Source organism: Dermacentor albipictus, unplaced genomic scaffold (genome assembly GCF_038994185.2).
Source record: "Dermacentor albipictus isolate Rhodes 1998 colony unplaced genomic scaffold, USDA_Dalb.pri_finalv2 scaffold_40, whole genome shotgun sequence".
In the NCBI taxonomy this organism is placed as follows: domain Eukaryota; kingdom Metazoa; phylum Arthropoda; class Arachnida; order Ixodida; family Ixodidae; genus Dermacentor; species Dermacentor albipictus.
Window position 1 is genome coordinate 1,299,935 of NW_027225594.1, and position 18,492 is coordinate 1,318,426.

At 47.5% G+C, this 18,492-nt stretch overlaps 1 protein-coding gene across 2 annotated transcripts in view; it reads right to left on the reverse strand.

Annotated features, from left to right (window-relative positions):
• LOC139052864 (mediator of DNA damage checkpoint protein 1-like) overlaps window positions 1–7,775 on the reverse strand; it is a 39,886-nt gene extending 32,111 nt beyond the window's left edge. For both annotated transcript variants that reach the window (XM_070530013.1, XM_070530011.1), the window contains exons 1-5: window positions 7,561–7,775; window positions 6,002–6,071; window positions 3,663–3,715; window positions 3,494–3,586; window positions 2,141–2,236 (exon numbers count right to left, since the gene is read on the reverse strand). In XM_070530013.1, coding sequence (XP_070386114.1) covers window positions 2,141–2,236; window positions 3,494–3,586; window positions 3,663–3,715; window positions 6,002–6,071; window positions 7,561–7,635 — 387 coding nt within the window. In that variant the 5' untranslated portion in view covers window positions 7,636–7,775. The remainder of the gene's footprint in view (window positions 1–2,140; window positions 2,237–3,493; window positions 3,587–3,662; window positions 3,716–6,001; window positions 6,072–7,560) is intronic.
• Window positions 7,776–18,492: the final 10,717 nt, after the last annotated feature.

Genomic DNA, 18,492 nt, shown 5'->3' on the forward strand with positions numbered 1-18,492 from the left:
CTGAAGGAGAAAAGGCAGATGATGAAAGGGATCACAGATAGATTAGTCAACGAAGTTCAATGTCCCAAAGCAACAGAACGGCTGCGAGGAACGTAGTAGATGGATCTGCATTGATTCTGACTGCCCGGGTTCCTTTAAGTCCAAACCCAAGCACTACAAACATATGCCCTTGCATTCCACTCCCATTGAACAGTGGCCGTCGCGGCTGGGATTCAAACCGGTGACCATGTGCACAGCAGCAGAGGGTGTGTGATGCAAAGGAGTTTAGAACCTCTCCACAATGGTCAAACAAGGGTTCTCTCGGGCAGGAGCCTAACATGCAGAGCTTCCTACTAGAATTACCAGAGAGAACTCCGGCGCTGCCATGGTTTAGCTAGCATGGGAATGGTGGTCAGTACAGGTCCGATCACCTGATCTGTCTGATCTTCATGCCTGTGGCTTTGTTTACAGTGATTTATCTGCACGGAGGAAGGAAAGCTTAGGAGAGGCTCTGACCAGCCCAGCTGTGTTGGAGAAGGCGCGTCAGAAGTCACATGCTGTTTTTTCACAAAAGGAGCACCGGGATGGGTGGTCCAAATACCCTCGTTTCCCCAGCAATTGCACCCGTGGAGCTCTCGCTGCCCTCAGCCTCCAAAGAAGCGAGAAAAGTTTTTGGCTCGAGCCTAACATGTTCTGTGTTCGCGAGGCGAACTGCATTTGGAGTATCGTGCGTGAACTGCGAGTGTCGGCCAGCGACACAGGCTCTCACGTAATTGCGATGCGGGTCTTCGCCATCCTCTTCAATACGTTGCGAAAAATAACACAGGGGTGTGCCTGCTTTAATAAAGCTGTTAGAGAAACTTTGCAAGTTTTGTTCAGACATTCGACAGCAATGCATGCTCCCGTCGGATCTTCGTACTGCAAGTTCGAAGCTTGCGTCTATCCGGTCTGGCGTGCTGATTGGAGACACAAAGGGAGATGGAATACCAAGATGGCTGCACATTCCGCTTCGAAAACGCGAAGGCAAGGCCCCTCCTATTTTGTTTCTTTCCTCTGTGTTTATCTGCTTTTAACAACCTCAATTTTGAAGCAATCCTATATTTCTAAACGTAGAAAGCAACGAAATTCTGCACACAAGTAGGAGTACTGCACATTATTGCTTTTATAATGCAATAGTTTGTTGAACATGAATTACTTCTAAAGTTGCAAGAGCGTTTCAAGTGGGTAGAACAAAGCTTATGCAAATCCATGTAATAATCATCATTCCCATGCTGACTGGACTGCCATGGCTGTAGTTCCCATAGACGCTAGCATTACAGTTCCTTCTAGTAATGTTATTTTTGTAGGAAATTATGCCTAATGCATCCTTGCTCACCCCCTGCTCATTATTTTTTTTTTATTATTACTTCCAAGTCTCCAATTTCCTGTGAACATCGCCTTTCTTTGGATTTTGTGCCCCTGTAGGATTGTTTGTTCTCGTCATTGTCCCATCTACTTTGCTTGTTTCCCTACTTCGTTGCAATTGACCAACTCGTCCAAGTTAACTCTTCAGTACAGAGTAGTCTGCCATTGAGCTGCTATCCGCACCCACACATTAGGTTCAGCTGAAAGAGTACACCCTGACAAAGCAGTGTTCTTCAGTTTCGTATCTCTAAAACTGGACAAATTTTATTCCATGCAACGGTATTCTTCCAGAGAAATTTGCATATGTTTTGCTCTGGCAAGCAGGTTTTATTTTATTAACAACAAATTTACCAATCTCATACATAAATATATACTTAATCATGAAAGTTGAAGGAACTAAGGTACAGCCATCTCAACCGCTCAGCATTGTAGTGACTCATGCCACGAAGCTTTTTCTTACAGTTGTAAATCCCACAACCTAACCACTTATCCGAGTTGTGTACAAAAGCACCTTTTATTTCCCATTGGTTCCCGCCCTTGTTCACAGAGACAATAACACAGAGGTGACGAAGGGTCTGCAGCTCAACCGTCTCTTTGGCTCTCATAACTGTGACGGCAATTCTTTCAATAGATAGTTCTCACAGGCACTCTTTATATACTCAGCAATGGTCATGAGTCCACTTGAATTCATGTTCAATGCGGTAAGTGGCATCTCACACCTTCCCACTACAAATAACCCGACAGATGAAAGGCTCACATTGTTTTGGTCACATAGTATGCGGGCCCTGAGACCCGCTATGCAGAACTCCTCGTTGTAATCCAGGTTGTACTGACAGTTTGGCTTCAGTGTTCGCTGCAAGAGGAGACAAACGCAGACCTGTAAAATGAAGCTCTATTCCTAGTGGCGGGCTCAAAGTAGAAACTTTGAACTCGAGAAGACTCTTTTTGTGCTGTAAAAATTTATTCACAAACGCAAACAGGATGCCACTTAGTGACACTGAAGAACTAGAAAAACTGCCAAATGTGAGAGTTAGGAATCTTCTATTGGGTGAACTTGGGCTCAGAAAGACGAGCAACATTCAAAGCACAAAGATTTCGGGGACCATGGTTGTCGGTTGTTAAACTAAGCTTATGGTTTAAATTTGTTATTTATAGGGTTGAACATCGACATAGTAATGAGCACAGATACTAGAACGAATTATCATACATGGAAAAAACAAAAATTTAGTTCTAGGGTTTTACATGCCAGAGCCACAGTATGATTATGAGGCACACCGCAGTGGGGGACTCTGGATTCATTTTGACCACCTGGGGTTCTTTAATATGCGCTTAATGCACGGTGCAAGGGCGTTTTTGCATTGTGGCCACTGCAGCAGTTGATCCCACGCCCTCAGGCTTTGCAACACAACGCCAAAGCCACTACGCCACCAGAACGGGTTCATCGCACATGAAGCAAATTTAAAATACTTCCTGCAAGCATCGGTTCATAATGAGTAATATATATCTGCTTATAGCAAATGTCAGACACGAAGGTATTTTTCATGCCAGATGCAACCATGTTATAGCAGTGTCTGGCTGGACGTGTCTGGCCATACATTCCAGAGTATAATTGCTGGTGCTTACATAAATTCAAGAATGTACACCACTATTCGAGACATGCACTAAGTCTGATCAGACATGCATGCCTCTTATGCCATAGATAAGGCGGTAATGTCTAAGAAATTTAGCATACCATAGGCAGGCCTTGCACCAAGCAAAATCTTGGTTAGTGTTAGTCCAGTAAAGAACAAGCATCAGCTACTAGTATAACAATGATGCGTGACAATATAACTGCAGGGTCCACTTAATTAGAACTTGAAGGGACAGAAAAAGTAGCTCCATTTATCAGAAGTTTCAGTTACGCGAAGGATGCAAAAATTCCAAAAAGTCATTTTATTTCAAAAGCCTGGAGTGTTTTAATTTCTTTGCAGTGGAAAAAACAACACGTTATTGCACTCTGGTTTAAGGTGCAAGGTATGACGCTAAACTTTCAATATTCAGTAAATAATTTGGTGCTTGAAGGGGATATCCAAAACAAGTACTTAAAAAAAAAAAAATTCGTCGAGCTTACTTTTCCAATCTTGACCTTGTTCTGACTTCCAAGGTCCATGATAGTACAACTGTGGCCGCCTACGTCGATGATGGCATGCTGCTTGGAGACGGCCTGTACCAGGACAGCAAGAATGCAAATGGTCACACATTAATTCTGTTAGCACTAATGGGACAAGACAATGACTCACGTAATTCTCAATGATAACATCACAGGTACGAGAACGGCCGACCATGTTTTTACCTGCAAGGAAAGAAAACAACTTAAAAAAAAGTAATAAAACAAACAATGTACAAACTAACAGACATGCAATTTGCTCAGCAGCGAAAATCCATGTCTGAAATATTCCACAAGTTTCTGCAGGACTATTATTGCGCGGAACTATTTCAATAAGCCATAAAGCTGTAGATCACGTATGTCCACTTCAGATGCTTTAGCAGATGTTTATAGAAGTGAGATATCTGGCTTTGGTACAGGGTTACAGATATCTAACCTCTGTGCCCCAATATCATTAAAACTTACCAAAGTTCGTAAAACATTTCAGGGTCTGAATCGCAATTCTGCTTCCTACAGTAAGTAGAGCTTGGCTTTCTACACATAGAAGCAACAAATTTCATTCGCATCAGCTTCGCAGTTGCCTAACCAGACCATTCTAATGTTTCATGTGCATCGGAAGAGGGAAGTTGAAGTTGACCCCAAAGTAAAGCTTCCTCATAAAGTGGCCCTCACTAAGTTTGAGCATTGCAAACAGGCAATCCTTTGCAAAGACCACGTGGTGGCAATCATGTTTTCAAAGTATCAAATGGACCAGCCCGCACTCCATTCCTTTCATGGGAACCCCGATTCCAGCCAGAGAGCCAAAGTCACATGAATAAATGCCTCCATGGAAGCAATGTCAGCAATCATGACACGTGACCCCGGTAAATCGTCCAGTGCAAAAAGCGCAATGATGCCACTGGGAGTTCACTGCGCAGCAAAAATGAGAAACTAAAACGGGCCGAGGCTTATGGCGCAAGTGTGATGTGGTCCCTCAGCTACGGCACAGGAGAAGGCTGATAAGAACACTCACTTGTGGACGCTAGTCGAGAGAGAAAGAGAGTCCATGTTGGAAGCATCACGACACAACAGTTGAATTTCTATCTCCTCTAATAGTGAACTAATTGTAAAGATTATTACAGTAAGGCGCTCCCCAGACGTCACCCTACAACTTCCAGTGCATAACCAAAATTTGCAACAACACGTGGCAACAGGCTGTTGGTTAGTACTTAGTTATTTTCAAAGTTGTGAATACCTCTTGCTTCTTTTTTTGCACATAAAAGAATGAGACTTAAGCATGAAGGCTGCAAAACATAACATACTTTCATTTAATATTAAATATAGTATGAAAACGCTGAATCTGGCTTCGTTGAAATTGTCACAACATCATGAAGACAAGCAAATTTTGGTGACACATCAAATAAGGCTTAATATGATGACGTTTATAAGATTATTTAAAAATAAACAAGAGTGCTTTGCATGTTACTTTCGAGTGTACTCCTGTGTGGAAGCCACAGTGATTGCAGGCATGGAGTGAGCCACTGCATCGCAACATATTGCCGGGTCCAGCTCCTGGCTACCGAAAGTGAAACTGGTTTGCAGTGACAAGTATTAAAGTAAATTATTTAGGGCTCTCTGACACAGCTCAGTTTATAATTTAGACATTAATTTACCAAAAAATTAAGAGAAAGAAAAAAGAACATAAGTATTCCCTTTAAAGGGATATTAAGGGAAAACACACGAGCAGTTTCGAGTGATAGAGTATCCTTTCAAAACTCTACTTTGCTTAATTTCATGGTAAGGGGTTTCATTAATTTCTTAGTAGGTGCTCGAGATGCTAAAGGCAATTTCACTGCACATAAAGGGCTGGCAGTGCCTACCCACAGGCTGGGAATGGGACGTAGCCTCAAGCCGGAATTATGGTGCAGTTGTAGTGCATACTGAAGAGCGCGCTACAACTGTGCCATAATCCGACAAAGGTGACAATGTACCAATTATAATGCTCAACAAAGCAAACGTCTAAAAATTGATCAACGCAATCCACATTGTGAGGTTGCGCATATGGATATGCATGTGGATAAAATGCATATGAGTAAAATTTGCGCAAGTGTAGCAAATAACGCTGGACACGATGCTGGTAACAAAAAATGCGGGGGGGGGGGGGGGAGGGTGACGAAGTTCTGTGCACGTATATTTTGACTGCGGTTGTGTGTGGCCGTCGCAGCGATAGCAGGAACAAAGCAACCCATTTTTCCACGACTTGCTGACACGTCTACTTTCCAACTACGAACCCGATTTGTAGAAATGATGTTATAGTATGTTATTTAGTACAATCTGACGCTTGTCCATATTTTTTTGGATACAGATGATTTGGACCTTCAGTTACTGCAAAAAGTGAACAGTCAAAAATGTAATGTCAGTACTCGTTAATGGTTTATTAAAACATCGCCAACAGGAACTGCAACGGATCAAAGCCCCACTCAGAGAAGTTACCTGGCTTCAAGTTGAAAGTCTGGTATGCCGCTGGTGCATCTTGGTCATCGAGTTTCAATACGGCGTGTATCTGAAAGCGATAAAGCATGTTTGAAGCATGGCACTTTTTTTTAACAAGCTCCTTGAAATTCGAGTTCCAGCACACTGTAGCACTGTACAAGGAAGCGCCTTACCATACGGCAAATCGATCAGTGAATATGGCAAATCAGTTTTGTGGAATCTCGCAAGGTCGAGGAAGTGTCACGAGAAAAAGAAAACTGCCATCTACATGAATGTAGCACAAAGCTACAAAGGAAACTGCTAACAATTTTCCCTTTCGTGAGACTTCCTCCACCTTGCGGGATTCTGCTGAACTGACTTGCCATGTTCATTGTCGCTGTGCTTCGAGCAGTCAATTAATTTGCCCTAGCGCTGCAACCTGCTAGGCTCCTGGTTAGCTCAGATAGTAGATTGACCGCCCCGGAACGGCATTGGTCCCGGGACAAGGATGAATTTTTCCTCAGAAACCCGCACAGGTTTCCTTAGTAGCTTCGTGCTACATCCAGACGGATGACAATTTCCCTTTCAATTTTCCCTGCGACCCAGTGGGGTAGCCACTTTTTTCTTTTTAAACGAGGGGATGGGTAGGAGCCTGGGCAGACTGTATACAGTACCCTAAAATTTCGGGGCGGGCATCCGTGTGCGCCTAATCCGGCTACGCCAGTGCTGCCACCCCCATATCTGTGAGCCGTATTTGTATCTGTATCGTATTGGGCGTCCGCTAGTCCGAAGCCGAGCGCTTGCTGTAGAGCAGTGCCCTCTTTCGGCTGTGAAGAGAGCCCCGCGCGGAGCAAGTTACGTACAGCTGTCTCCGTTTAGTACGAGCAGCTTCGACGTAGGGCATTTTGCACGTTTGAACTTGTCCGCGGCGTAAGAACATCCCTACACCGTGACCTTGTCTACGTCGGTGGCGCCATCTCTCAGTGTAAACCACCTGTTTTATTTCTGTTCGCCTGACACAACGCCCAAGAATGCGCAGCACTCGAGTTTCAAAGAAGTTGTGCGTGTACGCTGGCGTCCCCACGTTGTACGGTTGAATACAAGACTGCTAAACATGTGTCAAGTCTGTTTTCATCCACCGACTGATGTGGCTGAAAGTAGCTATGGTCCGTCAGTCAGCAATGTTTCACAATGATGAAGTTTCGTCTCAATCGTTATACCATTGCCCCCCACCTCCCCCCATTTCATTAACCAAATTCTGACGCCGTCCCTGAACACCAGTCCGGACCTCGCCAACAGCGCGTTCCGTTCGTTTGATAGAGACGCTAGGGCGAGGTCTCTCGCGTCCCTAGTTTAGGTCGTGGTTCTGCTAACTTTACGGGGGCCGGTGAAACTGAAGTGCCCCTAACAAAAACTTAGCACGAACGCCGGCATCACGCCGCAGCGCAGAAGTGAAGCGAACGTCGGGGTAAAACGACAAAAGCCGCGGCAGCACGAAACTTTATGGACAAAAAAAAACGGACACCGCGAGGGAGACGCACGCCAGCGGACCGCGGTGGCGGGAAGCGCTCAACACGCACCTCTCGCTCGGCTTCATCATCCGAGTCGTCCTGGCCGTGGATGACCTGCGTCATCTCCAGGTCGTTCCCGTCCATGGCCGAGTGCTTGTCAAACCGACGATAACTGCGCGAGCAAACACCACTGTTCAAACGCCGCCAAACGAAATCACATTGCTTCCTGGCGACTCCGCGGCTGAAAAATACGTTAGTGGGGCGCACGGGCGCACGCTGCGCGCGGGTCGAAGATGACGATGATAACTGATTGAACAACGATGAAGTAGTCGAGAATCTGTAGCCAGATTTGAACTGAAATAAGATTAAATGAAAAAATTAAAGGCGGTAATTCAGTTAAAGAAAGGAAGCAGGAGAAAAATCATGCAGGATTGCTTGAAGGCAAATAGGCGGCGTCCAAAATCCGATGTCTATGGCTACTTACATCACGGTGGAGGAATATTATGTTATAATATTCTTACACCGTGGTTAACGTGAACCCGACGCCAGCAAGTTGAGTCGGAAATCGGACTTTTAAACTTCTGGCGTGGAGGCGGCTCTCCAAAAGTGAAGCCGGTCGCCGCCATCTTACCAGAGGCAAGAACCCGAACCGCCATTGCAGAGCATAGCTGCCTATGTTCGTCATGTTTATTGATTGCGCGCTCTTGCAACAGTGTTTAGCGGATCGTGGTGTGCTTTCCAAGGGCAGTGCAACACCTCAGCAGGTCATAGCGGCACCAGTCGCGTAAATGTGACGTCAGATGTAATATTTCACTTGTAGCATAAGCTCGCGTCGTCTGCTCAAAACAGTCGTACGTCGTGCCTGCGTTTGCTCATTTGGCAACGGTTGGGAAGGTGCCCATGTCAATCTAAAATTTCCGTTTACGTCCCATACATACTCGTTGGCACGTCGCTGAGTGCGATATTTATGTAGCACATGCATGGGTTACTTGTTAAACGGAGAGGATGGGATATTTCGCCGTTGGCTTTCGGCGGTCTCGGGTTGTGCTCGAATAGATCTGTGGTATCCCTTGTACGACGACGTACTCTGTTCGGTTTGTACCGTGTACGTTCCGCGCAGCGACTGTGTTTTAACGAGGGAAGCCAGCGAGACGAGCGCGTACACATGAGAACACGTGGGCAGGACGAGTACGTTGTAAGTGCTAGTTCTGACACCACTTCTCTTGCGTGCGCGTCTTTATGTTTCATAGGTTTCTTGTTCAATAATGTGCACGAACTGGCCCATCAACGAATTTCGTTGTCAAAGCTGGGCTTGAACACAGCAGCGTGAACCCTTCTACATGAATATTGCAGAGTACTGTCTAAGGTTTCACGTGCACTACATCACTAAGAATGCTAAACGAACGAATTGAGAAGAAGAAGCTTGAACACTGCTTTAAAGATAGAAATATTTAAAAATGAATGCACGCAGAACCTCAGTTACAAAATTAGCTTGTATGGTGAACCATTACGCATCGTAAAAGTCCAGATCTCAATGGAATGTTTTTTTCTGCTGTTCCTGTGGCATTTCTGAGCGATGTTTTTAGTTTTCGCATGTGTGACAATTTGAAGTTCTAGACGGGATGGATGGGGGCATAAATTTTTTGAGCGCATAACAAATATAGAAAAACAGATACAGTGAACTGCATGACGCAAGCTCTGGCTTCAGCATATGACTATCAAGTTGTTCGGGATGCTAAACAAATAGCTTGTGGCGCCTTGTGTAAGCCAGCTCGGTAATGTTGTGCACTAAAACAGCGTGTAATTACCGTATTTGCACGTAAATAACACAACCACGAATATCGCGAGGTGAACTTTCGGTTTCTCCGAAACCGAAACAAAAAAAATTGTTTACTATAGAAATTACCATATCAACAGGAATTATTACTATAAATAAACAAGAAACAACGCAAGAAAGCTGACGCCCCTATCGCTTTATTCATCGTTACTTCGAACTGCTGTCGCGAAATAAAGTGAAAGGGCGAGTGCTGACGCGTATTTATCCCAGTCGACAAAAAAAAAAAATGCGTCGTCGTTCATAGCATCCACCAAGGTTATCTGACAAACATCACTTCAGAAATGCCCGCGACACAATTGAACACGGCCAAGCAGGCGGATTGCGCCGTGAAGCACCGCGCGACTTCGAAGACCGTTCCCTTGGCACGCCTCAAAGCAGCGCTTGTCGCATCTCTCACGTCATTTAGTGGGTAAACAGTGATGAATGTTCATTACGCACTCGCATCGCAGAAGCTTAGTTTGTAGGAAGAGACCGTTCATAATTTAACCAAGCGATTAGTGAAACTGGCGGAGCGTCCCGCCGATAGCGTTTCCCAAAGCCTGCGGCAATAAATCGACGGCGTCCCCCGGCTACCTCGGCGTGACCGAGTGAATGAGCGCAGCGAGGTATGAAAGAGCGAACGCAGAGAGCAGCGGGAGATGAAAGATGGCGAGAGCGAAGAGAGCGCGAGGAAGAGGGTTTGGCGAAAGCGTGAGAAGGAAAGCGTAGTGTCGCGCAAGACGGAGTTCTGCGGCGATGATCGCTACGAGATGGCGCGAGAGTAGCACGCGTCGTCTGTTCACCGATGACGCCACTGATACCATATATGGAAACAAAGCGCTGCATGAACGGAGGTCTGTCTGCCGCGGTACTGTGAATCGCGCCTACGGGTCACCCACGCGCTGCCTCTCGCGATCTCCCGTTTGGCGAGGCAGTCGCGCCACACTTCGCTCCGTTTGCAACGGGCCGCGCGAGACAGATTGTCCGTGCACGTATAGAGCTGCGATAAAATTTTGCATTAGGGAATATTTTAATCATGGGTGTCCTTTTTTTTTTTTGGCGACAAGCAAGTGCGGGTTGATATACTTTCTAAGGGGTTTCTTTTTTATTTTCAATCGCGTAACCGTAAACACAGGGAGCGTGGCCCCCTATGCTGGATCCGCGCTCTTTTGCCTCTAGCAACATGGCCGCCGCCAGGTTCACTCGCTCCCGTAGGCGGCGACTGGTACTGCCACTCCAGAAGCTGATGTATAACATCTTTGGTTCCAGCCCACTTTTCGATCGCAATATATCTATTTTGCAGCCGTGATAGCATAGCATAATCAACTTTTACAGTAGTCATTTCCCCTTTATTTGGCTTCGTGGCTTACTTTATGCTCATTAATCATGTTCGAATTTCTATTTGCACTCGGGTGGTGTTGGTCATTGTTACGATATATGGTGTTACTACTGACCAACCTCCTTGGTCGCTATTGCGTGCGTTCTTTTTGTCTTAAAATCGCAGAAAAAGAGCTTTTACACTTACCACTGCTCTGTCTTTACTAAAATTGAGCAGCAAGCTTGCATTTTATCGTCCATGTTGTTCAACACAGACTCAGCACTCCGTTTTTTAAGAGGTTGCCTTCGTCTGCTTCTCTACAATGTATCTCCGTAGTGAACAATAGAAACCACTCTCAAAGGCCATGCTTTTCCGTACTGCAGATTCCGAAAGTGACGGGGCTGCCATGTTCTAAACAATATTCGCTTTGCGAGGGGCGCAGGCAAATGCTATTTCGCAGTTTCTTTTTGACGACTCAGGCAAGTAACCATACCAAGCGGTATTTAGGACGAATCAAATCATAAATTTCGATTTTCTAGGGAAATTTAAGAGAAGGTAAACCAGGGCAACGCATTAACCAGGGGTAGGCTCAAACAATTTTGCTTCGTTTTTAAGAGAAAAACGCACATTCCATTTAGGTGCACGAAAGCAGAAGATTTTCATCTTCCATGACTATGCTAATGTTTAAAACATAACGGTCATGACGTATTTCGACTGCAGTGTCTCGTATTAAAAGCATGGCCTTCGAGATTTGCCATCGATGCAGGAAAACGATTTTGTCAAGCTGTTGCGGAATATAGTGCTTCTTCCTCTTCACAATTCTTATCTCTCTCTCTATCTCGCTATTGCAAGTCACTATAATTTATTTATGAGAAGGTATCGATGTATCCTGTCTCATAAGAAGCAGTTGTTCAAAAACAAAACCGAAACCATTTTTTTTGCTTTCATTCAGCTGCTCGCAGATGGCAGCACCTGCCACAAACGCAACCGGAACCATTGGGCATAACGTCACATCCGGTTCGCCTCCGCAGCGCCCTCCCGCGCGCGTGCGGGACGGAGGGAGGAGCGACGCCCGCTCGCCTCGGCTCGCCGACGGTAGCCGCCGGAGCAGAGCGTCAAAAATCGGCCTGGCCTCTCGGTGGCCTGCTGGCTGCTGCGTTGCGTGTGTTGTGTGTTGTGCTGGTGGCGGGGTGCTGGCGCGCGCGCGCGCGCTAGGAAGTCGCCTGTGCGCGTTTGGCTTCTCGAAGGGTGCCGTGCGGGTGGCCGCGATCTTCCCGCCGCCGGCGGTGCGGTTATTTTGTGTGTGTGTGCCCAGCGTGCGCCGCCGAAAACCGATGTGTGCGTGTGGCCCGGAATGCGGAATCCCAGCGGCTGCGTCGATGCCCTGCTGCTGACTTCCTCGGCGGCGGCGGCGGGATCGAGCCAGTGAGCAGAGCGATCGAGAGATTTCTCGTCTACGGTCCCCGACCGGGGGGCTGCTGCGACGAGCGTTCGTAGCGAAGAGCTCAGAACTGCCGGTACCAGCTGCGACCGGCGAGACTCGGCAGTGATCGAGGCACTGGAAAGAGGGAGCGGCGAATTTGCACAAGGGGTCTGCGGAGAGGAAATAAAAGAGAAAAAAAGGTGAGGAGAGCCGGCGCGGTTCTCGCGTTTTCTGGGTCTTTGCACGACGATATCGTGGCGCGGATACGCTTCGCTCATCGGCGCCGCGCCGCCTTCGGATCCTCCACGCTTTCGGAAACACCGTGCATTTAGCTCGCATCACGGACGAACGGCGGAAGACAGAGAAAAGAGAAAAGGACGATATCGAAATGTGTCGGGAGGCAGAGGCTCTCTCTCCAGAAACTGCCGGCGAATGCGGCGCCTTCCTTGACGTACAGACGCTGCGAGGGCTCAATATTCGGCGCGGCCAGTCGGTCGGCCCCGTCGGAATGGCGACAAATGCGCGATCGGGGCGCTTCACGGCAGTGTTCCTTTCTTTCTTTCTCGTTCTTTTTTCTTTCTCTTTTCGAGTTCATCGAAATGTTGCCGGCGCGCATCCTGCCGCAGTCGTCGCAGCGCACGGCCGTCGCACTAATGCGTGTTTCTAGCACTCCTTTTATTGCGCGTGTATTTTTCGATGCTTCTGCTGGCGTCGTCGCAGCTTTCGGCTTTCTCAGTTTTTGTTTTCTTCTTCTATATTCTCCCCAGTTCAGCAAGGCTAGGCCCGCAACGAAAAGCAACGGCGAAACTCGACACTGCCGGTTGTGCCGCGGTTTCCGCGTGTCGTCGTGTCTTGCGCGGCGCTGAAAGCGTCTTGTATTCGCCGGCCGCTTCCGCAAAAAAGAAAGTAATAAAAAAGAAAGAATAAAAAGAAGCCCGGGGGCACGGCTCGTACGCACGGATATCCAAAGCGCGCGTTTGTTTTGGTTCCGAGTTGGCGTGCCGCTCGCCCCCCCCCCCCCACTCACCTCCCCTTTCCTGCACTTCTCCCCCTTTCGCAGTCACCACGGCCGCACGCGACTTCTGCCCGCTACTTATCCTTTCTTCGAGAAACCCGACTGTGTTGTTTTCGTTTCTCGAGCTTTCGCCCGCCTTGGGTTGTCCTCTCTAGAACCTTTCCGTCTTAATTCGTAATTGCTTGCGTTTTCTTTTTCTCGTTTTTCGCATTCCTCCGCGTACGTAAATAGAGGGGAGAGGGACAGTCAACCCTATCGGCTCGACGGCAGCAGACGGCCGTGCCAGCCTTCGCGGTGTCGTCACGCGACAGGTAGGACGCCTTCTGTCACGCGATAGCAGCACCGCTCGAAGCGAAACAAAAGCGCGCTAAGATTAATGCGCACGTGTGTGCGTGTGTGTTTGTGTGTGTGTGTGTGTGCACACATGCGTCGCTGGCTATCTCACGCCATCTGCCGTCCTATCCTGCGGGGAGCTTTCGTGCCTGGCGCATTGCGCTGAATTGAACGTCGCCGTCCTGTCCAGCTGTATAGGAAATATATCCGTGCGTTTCAATATGTAGTTTGACAGAATTGAACCGAAACCGCCTGTGGCAGATGTATGATATAGCACAGTCCTTGGGCTGTATTGCTCGTAGAGGCGGACGTTGTTTAGGCGAGAAATTGAAGCGCGTAATTGGCAAATAATAAGCGATCACATATGGACATTGTAAATAGTTAGTTTGCGGCACGTATTGCAATTAACGAGATGTAGCCGGTGAGTTGGCGAAGCGTATCCGCTTGGAACGATTGCGGAGGAATGCGTAGCACGTTTCGACTTATGCGTTCCCAATGTGTCCGACGAAATGCATTGTTGTAATCCAGTTATTTTGCACTTGTAACACGTGAAAAGGCGTTTTGTAAAATAAATAAGTGGAACAGTGCAGTTTAACCACGCATAGATTGACGACGTCCTATCTTAAACTGCTGCTATCATTTTTTTTTTAAAGTTTGAGTGTGCCCGAAAGTAATCGAGTAAAAATTGATTACTGAAGGTGTGTTAATAAATCAGTGTTCCATTTCCTGTGCGAGCAATGTCCACAGCTTACAGCGATCCAGCTCAGTGTTTCTGATTGCGCTGTCGCAGCGGGCGATTAAAAGTAATTGTGAAACTTGTTTTAGGACGCCATACCTTTTCTGCATAGCGTTCGTGGATTGCACGCGCTTTTAAAGAATTAATGTTCGCGACTAATTTTATTCTCAAAGATGCGCGTATATTGACTTGGCATTCAGGAGCTTGAAATGCCTTCGCAACTCGCAACAACTTCCGGAAGGACCGGAAGCAAAAACTGCTTCCGGTCCTTTGTTTGAATTATTCATTAGACCTTCTTATTTCATGTTTATTCGCTTTTTCTTTTCTTAGGCCCGTGTGTGCGTCGCTCGAACGTGAAGACAATGCCATAAAAGGCAAAGTCGATAGTTGACGTGCAGGGTGGCATACAGGATGCCGCTTTCGTGCGGGCGTTGCTATATCGGCGAGACAGGCCTGTTCATTAACTGTTGTTAGCGCACAGTATAAGGAAATGGCAGAGGAAAGAGCGAAAGGCGCCCATGTGTGTACTAATGGCGCTCGAAAGGTACTGAACGAACTAGAACTTCGCAAAAAACAAGAAAGACAAAAAGAGCAAAAACCTGCACAGTCACCAGCAAACAGCAGCGCAGCAAAAGGACGATACTCGACAAAAAAACAACCTTCACTAAAAGGCAACCATACAAGCAAAGCTCGCTTCAGTTCACTTTGGTAAAGACGCATAGCAGGTGTCAGCAAAGCAACTACGCCAAAGCCGTAAGGCAAGCAACCACACAGGCGTTTAAAATGAAATTATGGGCTTTTAGATGCTAAAACCACGATCTGATTAAGGGGCACGCCGTAGTGGGGGACTCCGGAAATTTTGACCACCTGGGGTTCTTTAACGTGCGCCTAAATCTAAGTGCACGGGTGTTTTCGCATTTCGCCCCCGGCGAAATTCGGCCGCCGTGGCCGGGATTCGATCCCGCGACCTGGTGCTTAGCAGCCCAACACCATAACCACTAAGCATCCATGGCGGGTCTACACAGGTGTTTAGTTAATGGCGTTCAGCTTGCCCATTTGGCAGACGACGGGCACCCCTAGCGGCGTACCGCGCAACTACACGAGGAGGCGAATATGACGTAATTTGTGGGAGCCCGTGCGGCTTGTGCGATCAATGCATTTTGCCACAGATTTGGAGGACGTAATATGTCAAACGAAATTCCTGTATGAAGTCCATGGGTCATTACTGGATCTTTTTAAGCACAAGATATTTATTTAGGCGCAGTACTAAGTCGGTAGAGATTTATTTTAACGGTGACTCGTGGTTCCTGCTCAGCCACCTCAGTGATTATAAGCCGGGAAGGGTGACGAAACCAACTGTGCGAACAAAGTTTTCGTTGAGTGGCTAAATCGTATTTTTTTCTTCTGTTTCCAAGTGCATAAAAGAACAGACCTACACAATGTGGAACAGCAAAATTGGCTGTTTCTGCAGTTCGCATCACTTAACAGTAGTTGGGGGGATAGTTAATGGACTTCAAAGCTTTAACTGCAGCGCACAACGAGGGACACAGTTAAACAGACGGCGCATGTAGTCTGTGTTTCTATGTTCTTGCGTCCTTCGTCAGTTTTCTGCTGCAGCAGCATGAAATGTTGCTTATAAAATTCTGCCGGGAATCGTAACAATGCAGAACATACAGAAAGACAAAGAACTTTATTGACGAAGTCCTGAGAAGTCCTGCCCTAGGGAATAACTGTGGGCAGCCCTCACGTGGAGACTGGTAGGCCGAGCCTAACTTCCGCGTCTTGGGCTCTCTGGACAGCCCAAGTTTGCCGTGAAAGTTCTGAGCTCTGGATGACAGAGCTCCATTCTTCTTCCGTGATGCGTACCTGTAACGAGGGGCATCGCCAGAGCATGCGTTCTAGATTGCTGACAGACCCACAGTCGGGGCAAGTAGAGGTAAAAGCGCCTCTGGAGTGATCGTATGAAAACGGGCCAGGCTGGGATAGGACTTGGTCTGAAGCATGCGTAAAGTGGACGCCAGAGGTGAAGCCAGTTTTCTATGAAGGGGAGGTTAAGTCCTCCTACCAACGTGATAGTGCTTAGTGATTTCGTTGAAAGTAGTGAGAGTGTTCCGAAACTCGAGAACCCCGGGCTCTGAGCTCGCCCCTGTTCCCGCGCGGTGGGTTAGTGCGCGCGCTTGGGAGTGGGCGATGGGAGTGGCGCCCTGTATGGTGGCTCGAGCCGCTGTGACCTCCGAGATTCAAACCGGAAAGGCACGGTGATCTCGGAGGCCGCTACCCCTGCTTCACTTTTTTAGCCTCTATACCGGCGACGACTATGCAATAAGCCATAGAATTTGCCCTTAAGATCACTCGAGCTCTGCGATCATTGAGTTACCATAAGTATTCTATTTATCTATCTTTTACAATTCTGCAGGGTGAGGGCAAAGATGTGGGACCTTGCAGGAGAGGCATCAAAGAGTTCATGCAACAAGCGCTGGTGTAAAACAGCTAAACAGCAGTGCATCACAAAGTTTGAACAATGCTAAAAAAAGGTGCATCGTGACACACCAACGTCCACCTGATTAATAGCTTCAACAAAATTATCATGCAAATTATTATAGCACATGCATTTGTCTTATCTCCGTGCTTGCGGCTTCAGCCGGCATCGTGGCTTTGTGTACTACGATTTATCTGCTTTTAGTTGCCCAAATTTCGAAGAGGCAGTCCCAATATCTCTATAAGCGCAGAAGCTATAGGCCAGACGTCTATGCACCTTTGCATAATCGCTCTGAAACACAGGCCAAGCTGTACTTCGAGTGTACCTGTACTCCGAGTACAGCTTGGAGTAGTTGAGTACTTGGAGTGCTCGAGTACTTGAAGTGCTCCAAGTGCAAGACGGAAACGCTGCCGCATGTCTGCGAGAGACTTTCACGTGCCTGGTGCAAGCAGGGCGCGACCGCCGGTGTCGGGCCCATATGTCAGCATATATTGGCCCCGTGCCGGTGCTGACGACCTTACCCACATAGACCGCGTCCTTTGTTTTTTTGCAACGACCTACAGAAGCGGCGAACCTGAATTTTTTTGGAATATAAGTCGAGGCCTATGCGCTGAACTTCGCGATGCCGCGGGAGCTCACACAGAGGCTGCGGAAGTGCTTGGTGCACATGGGGCCGCTTAATGTGCAGTCTGAGCGGAGGATTTTATTTAAGCGCGAACACGAGCAGTAGCACGCAGTGGAGAGAACAAAGACAATTTGTAGTCATTTATTAAGACGTTTTGGTGGGCTAGTTGGTGAATCGTGATAGCATATATGGCAGCGCACTTCGAAACAGAGCGAACGAACGCGTAATTTAGCTTATTGCGTGGATCTATGTGGATCTATGTTCGAAACATTTTTAGCGGCATCGACGTTCGAGGGAGATGAGGAGAACGGCGGCTGGCTTGCGTGGGACTTGCATGGGCTTGCATTGACTTGTGTTGGCTTGCATTGGCTTCTATTGCCTAAGAGGAGAAGCGGGTGCGTGGCTCAGATCACGCGCAGCCGACGCGAAGTGGCCGAGAGATTTGTCCGGCGAGGAATGACCGCCAGCTATAGGACGTTCTGATCAGTAAAACAAGAAAAAAAAAAGAGGTACCGTTTTTATTGTGGCTCATCGTCATCGCTGATTTTTGCGCGCCTCAGATTCGATGGCATGTCAGCACGGAAACAAGACGCAGAATGGGGGCAAACAATTGAGAGAGAGAGCGAGAGAGAGAGAGAACCGTGGTAGCACCTGGACCGGCATTCGTTGTCGATCACTTTCGGGGAGGCTGATTGGGCGAACCCACGTACGAAACTACCATCGCCATGGGGCGGAGCGCAACTGTCTCCTAAATTGACCGACCGATAATATATAGCCCCCTGGCTTTATCCAGTTTCGTTTCGGCAGACAGACTAAAAAATAATAATAATCTAATTGATTAAATTAACCAATCACATCCACATGCATTCATGGCACCTTACATGCGTCCGTTCAGTATGCTATCTCGCCAGGGTGCCTGTAGCGAGTGACTTTCGCCGCAGAGCTATACAAAAAATTGAGTCACAGAGACGTTCACAGTGGACACGATACAAAAGTAGCGCATTGTTTCATTTGCGCACAACTACGAAGAAACGCTATATAGGGCCGTAATGCCGTGCAATTTCACGGGCCCTACAAACTGTTTTGCAAGAAAAATGTAGCGCTGGAGCGCAAGCTACAAGTGGCATCAACCCACGAGAGGTTTCAGCGCATACGTGACGTAGCTGTAATCTGGCGGCCAGCGCCAGATTGTCGGGAGATCATATGCACTGCCTAAAACCACCAGGAAATATTTTGTTCTATATGAAGTTGTTGGT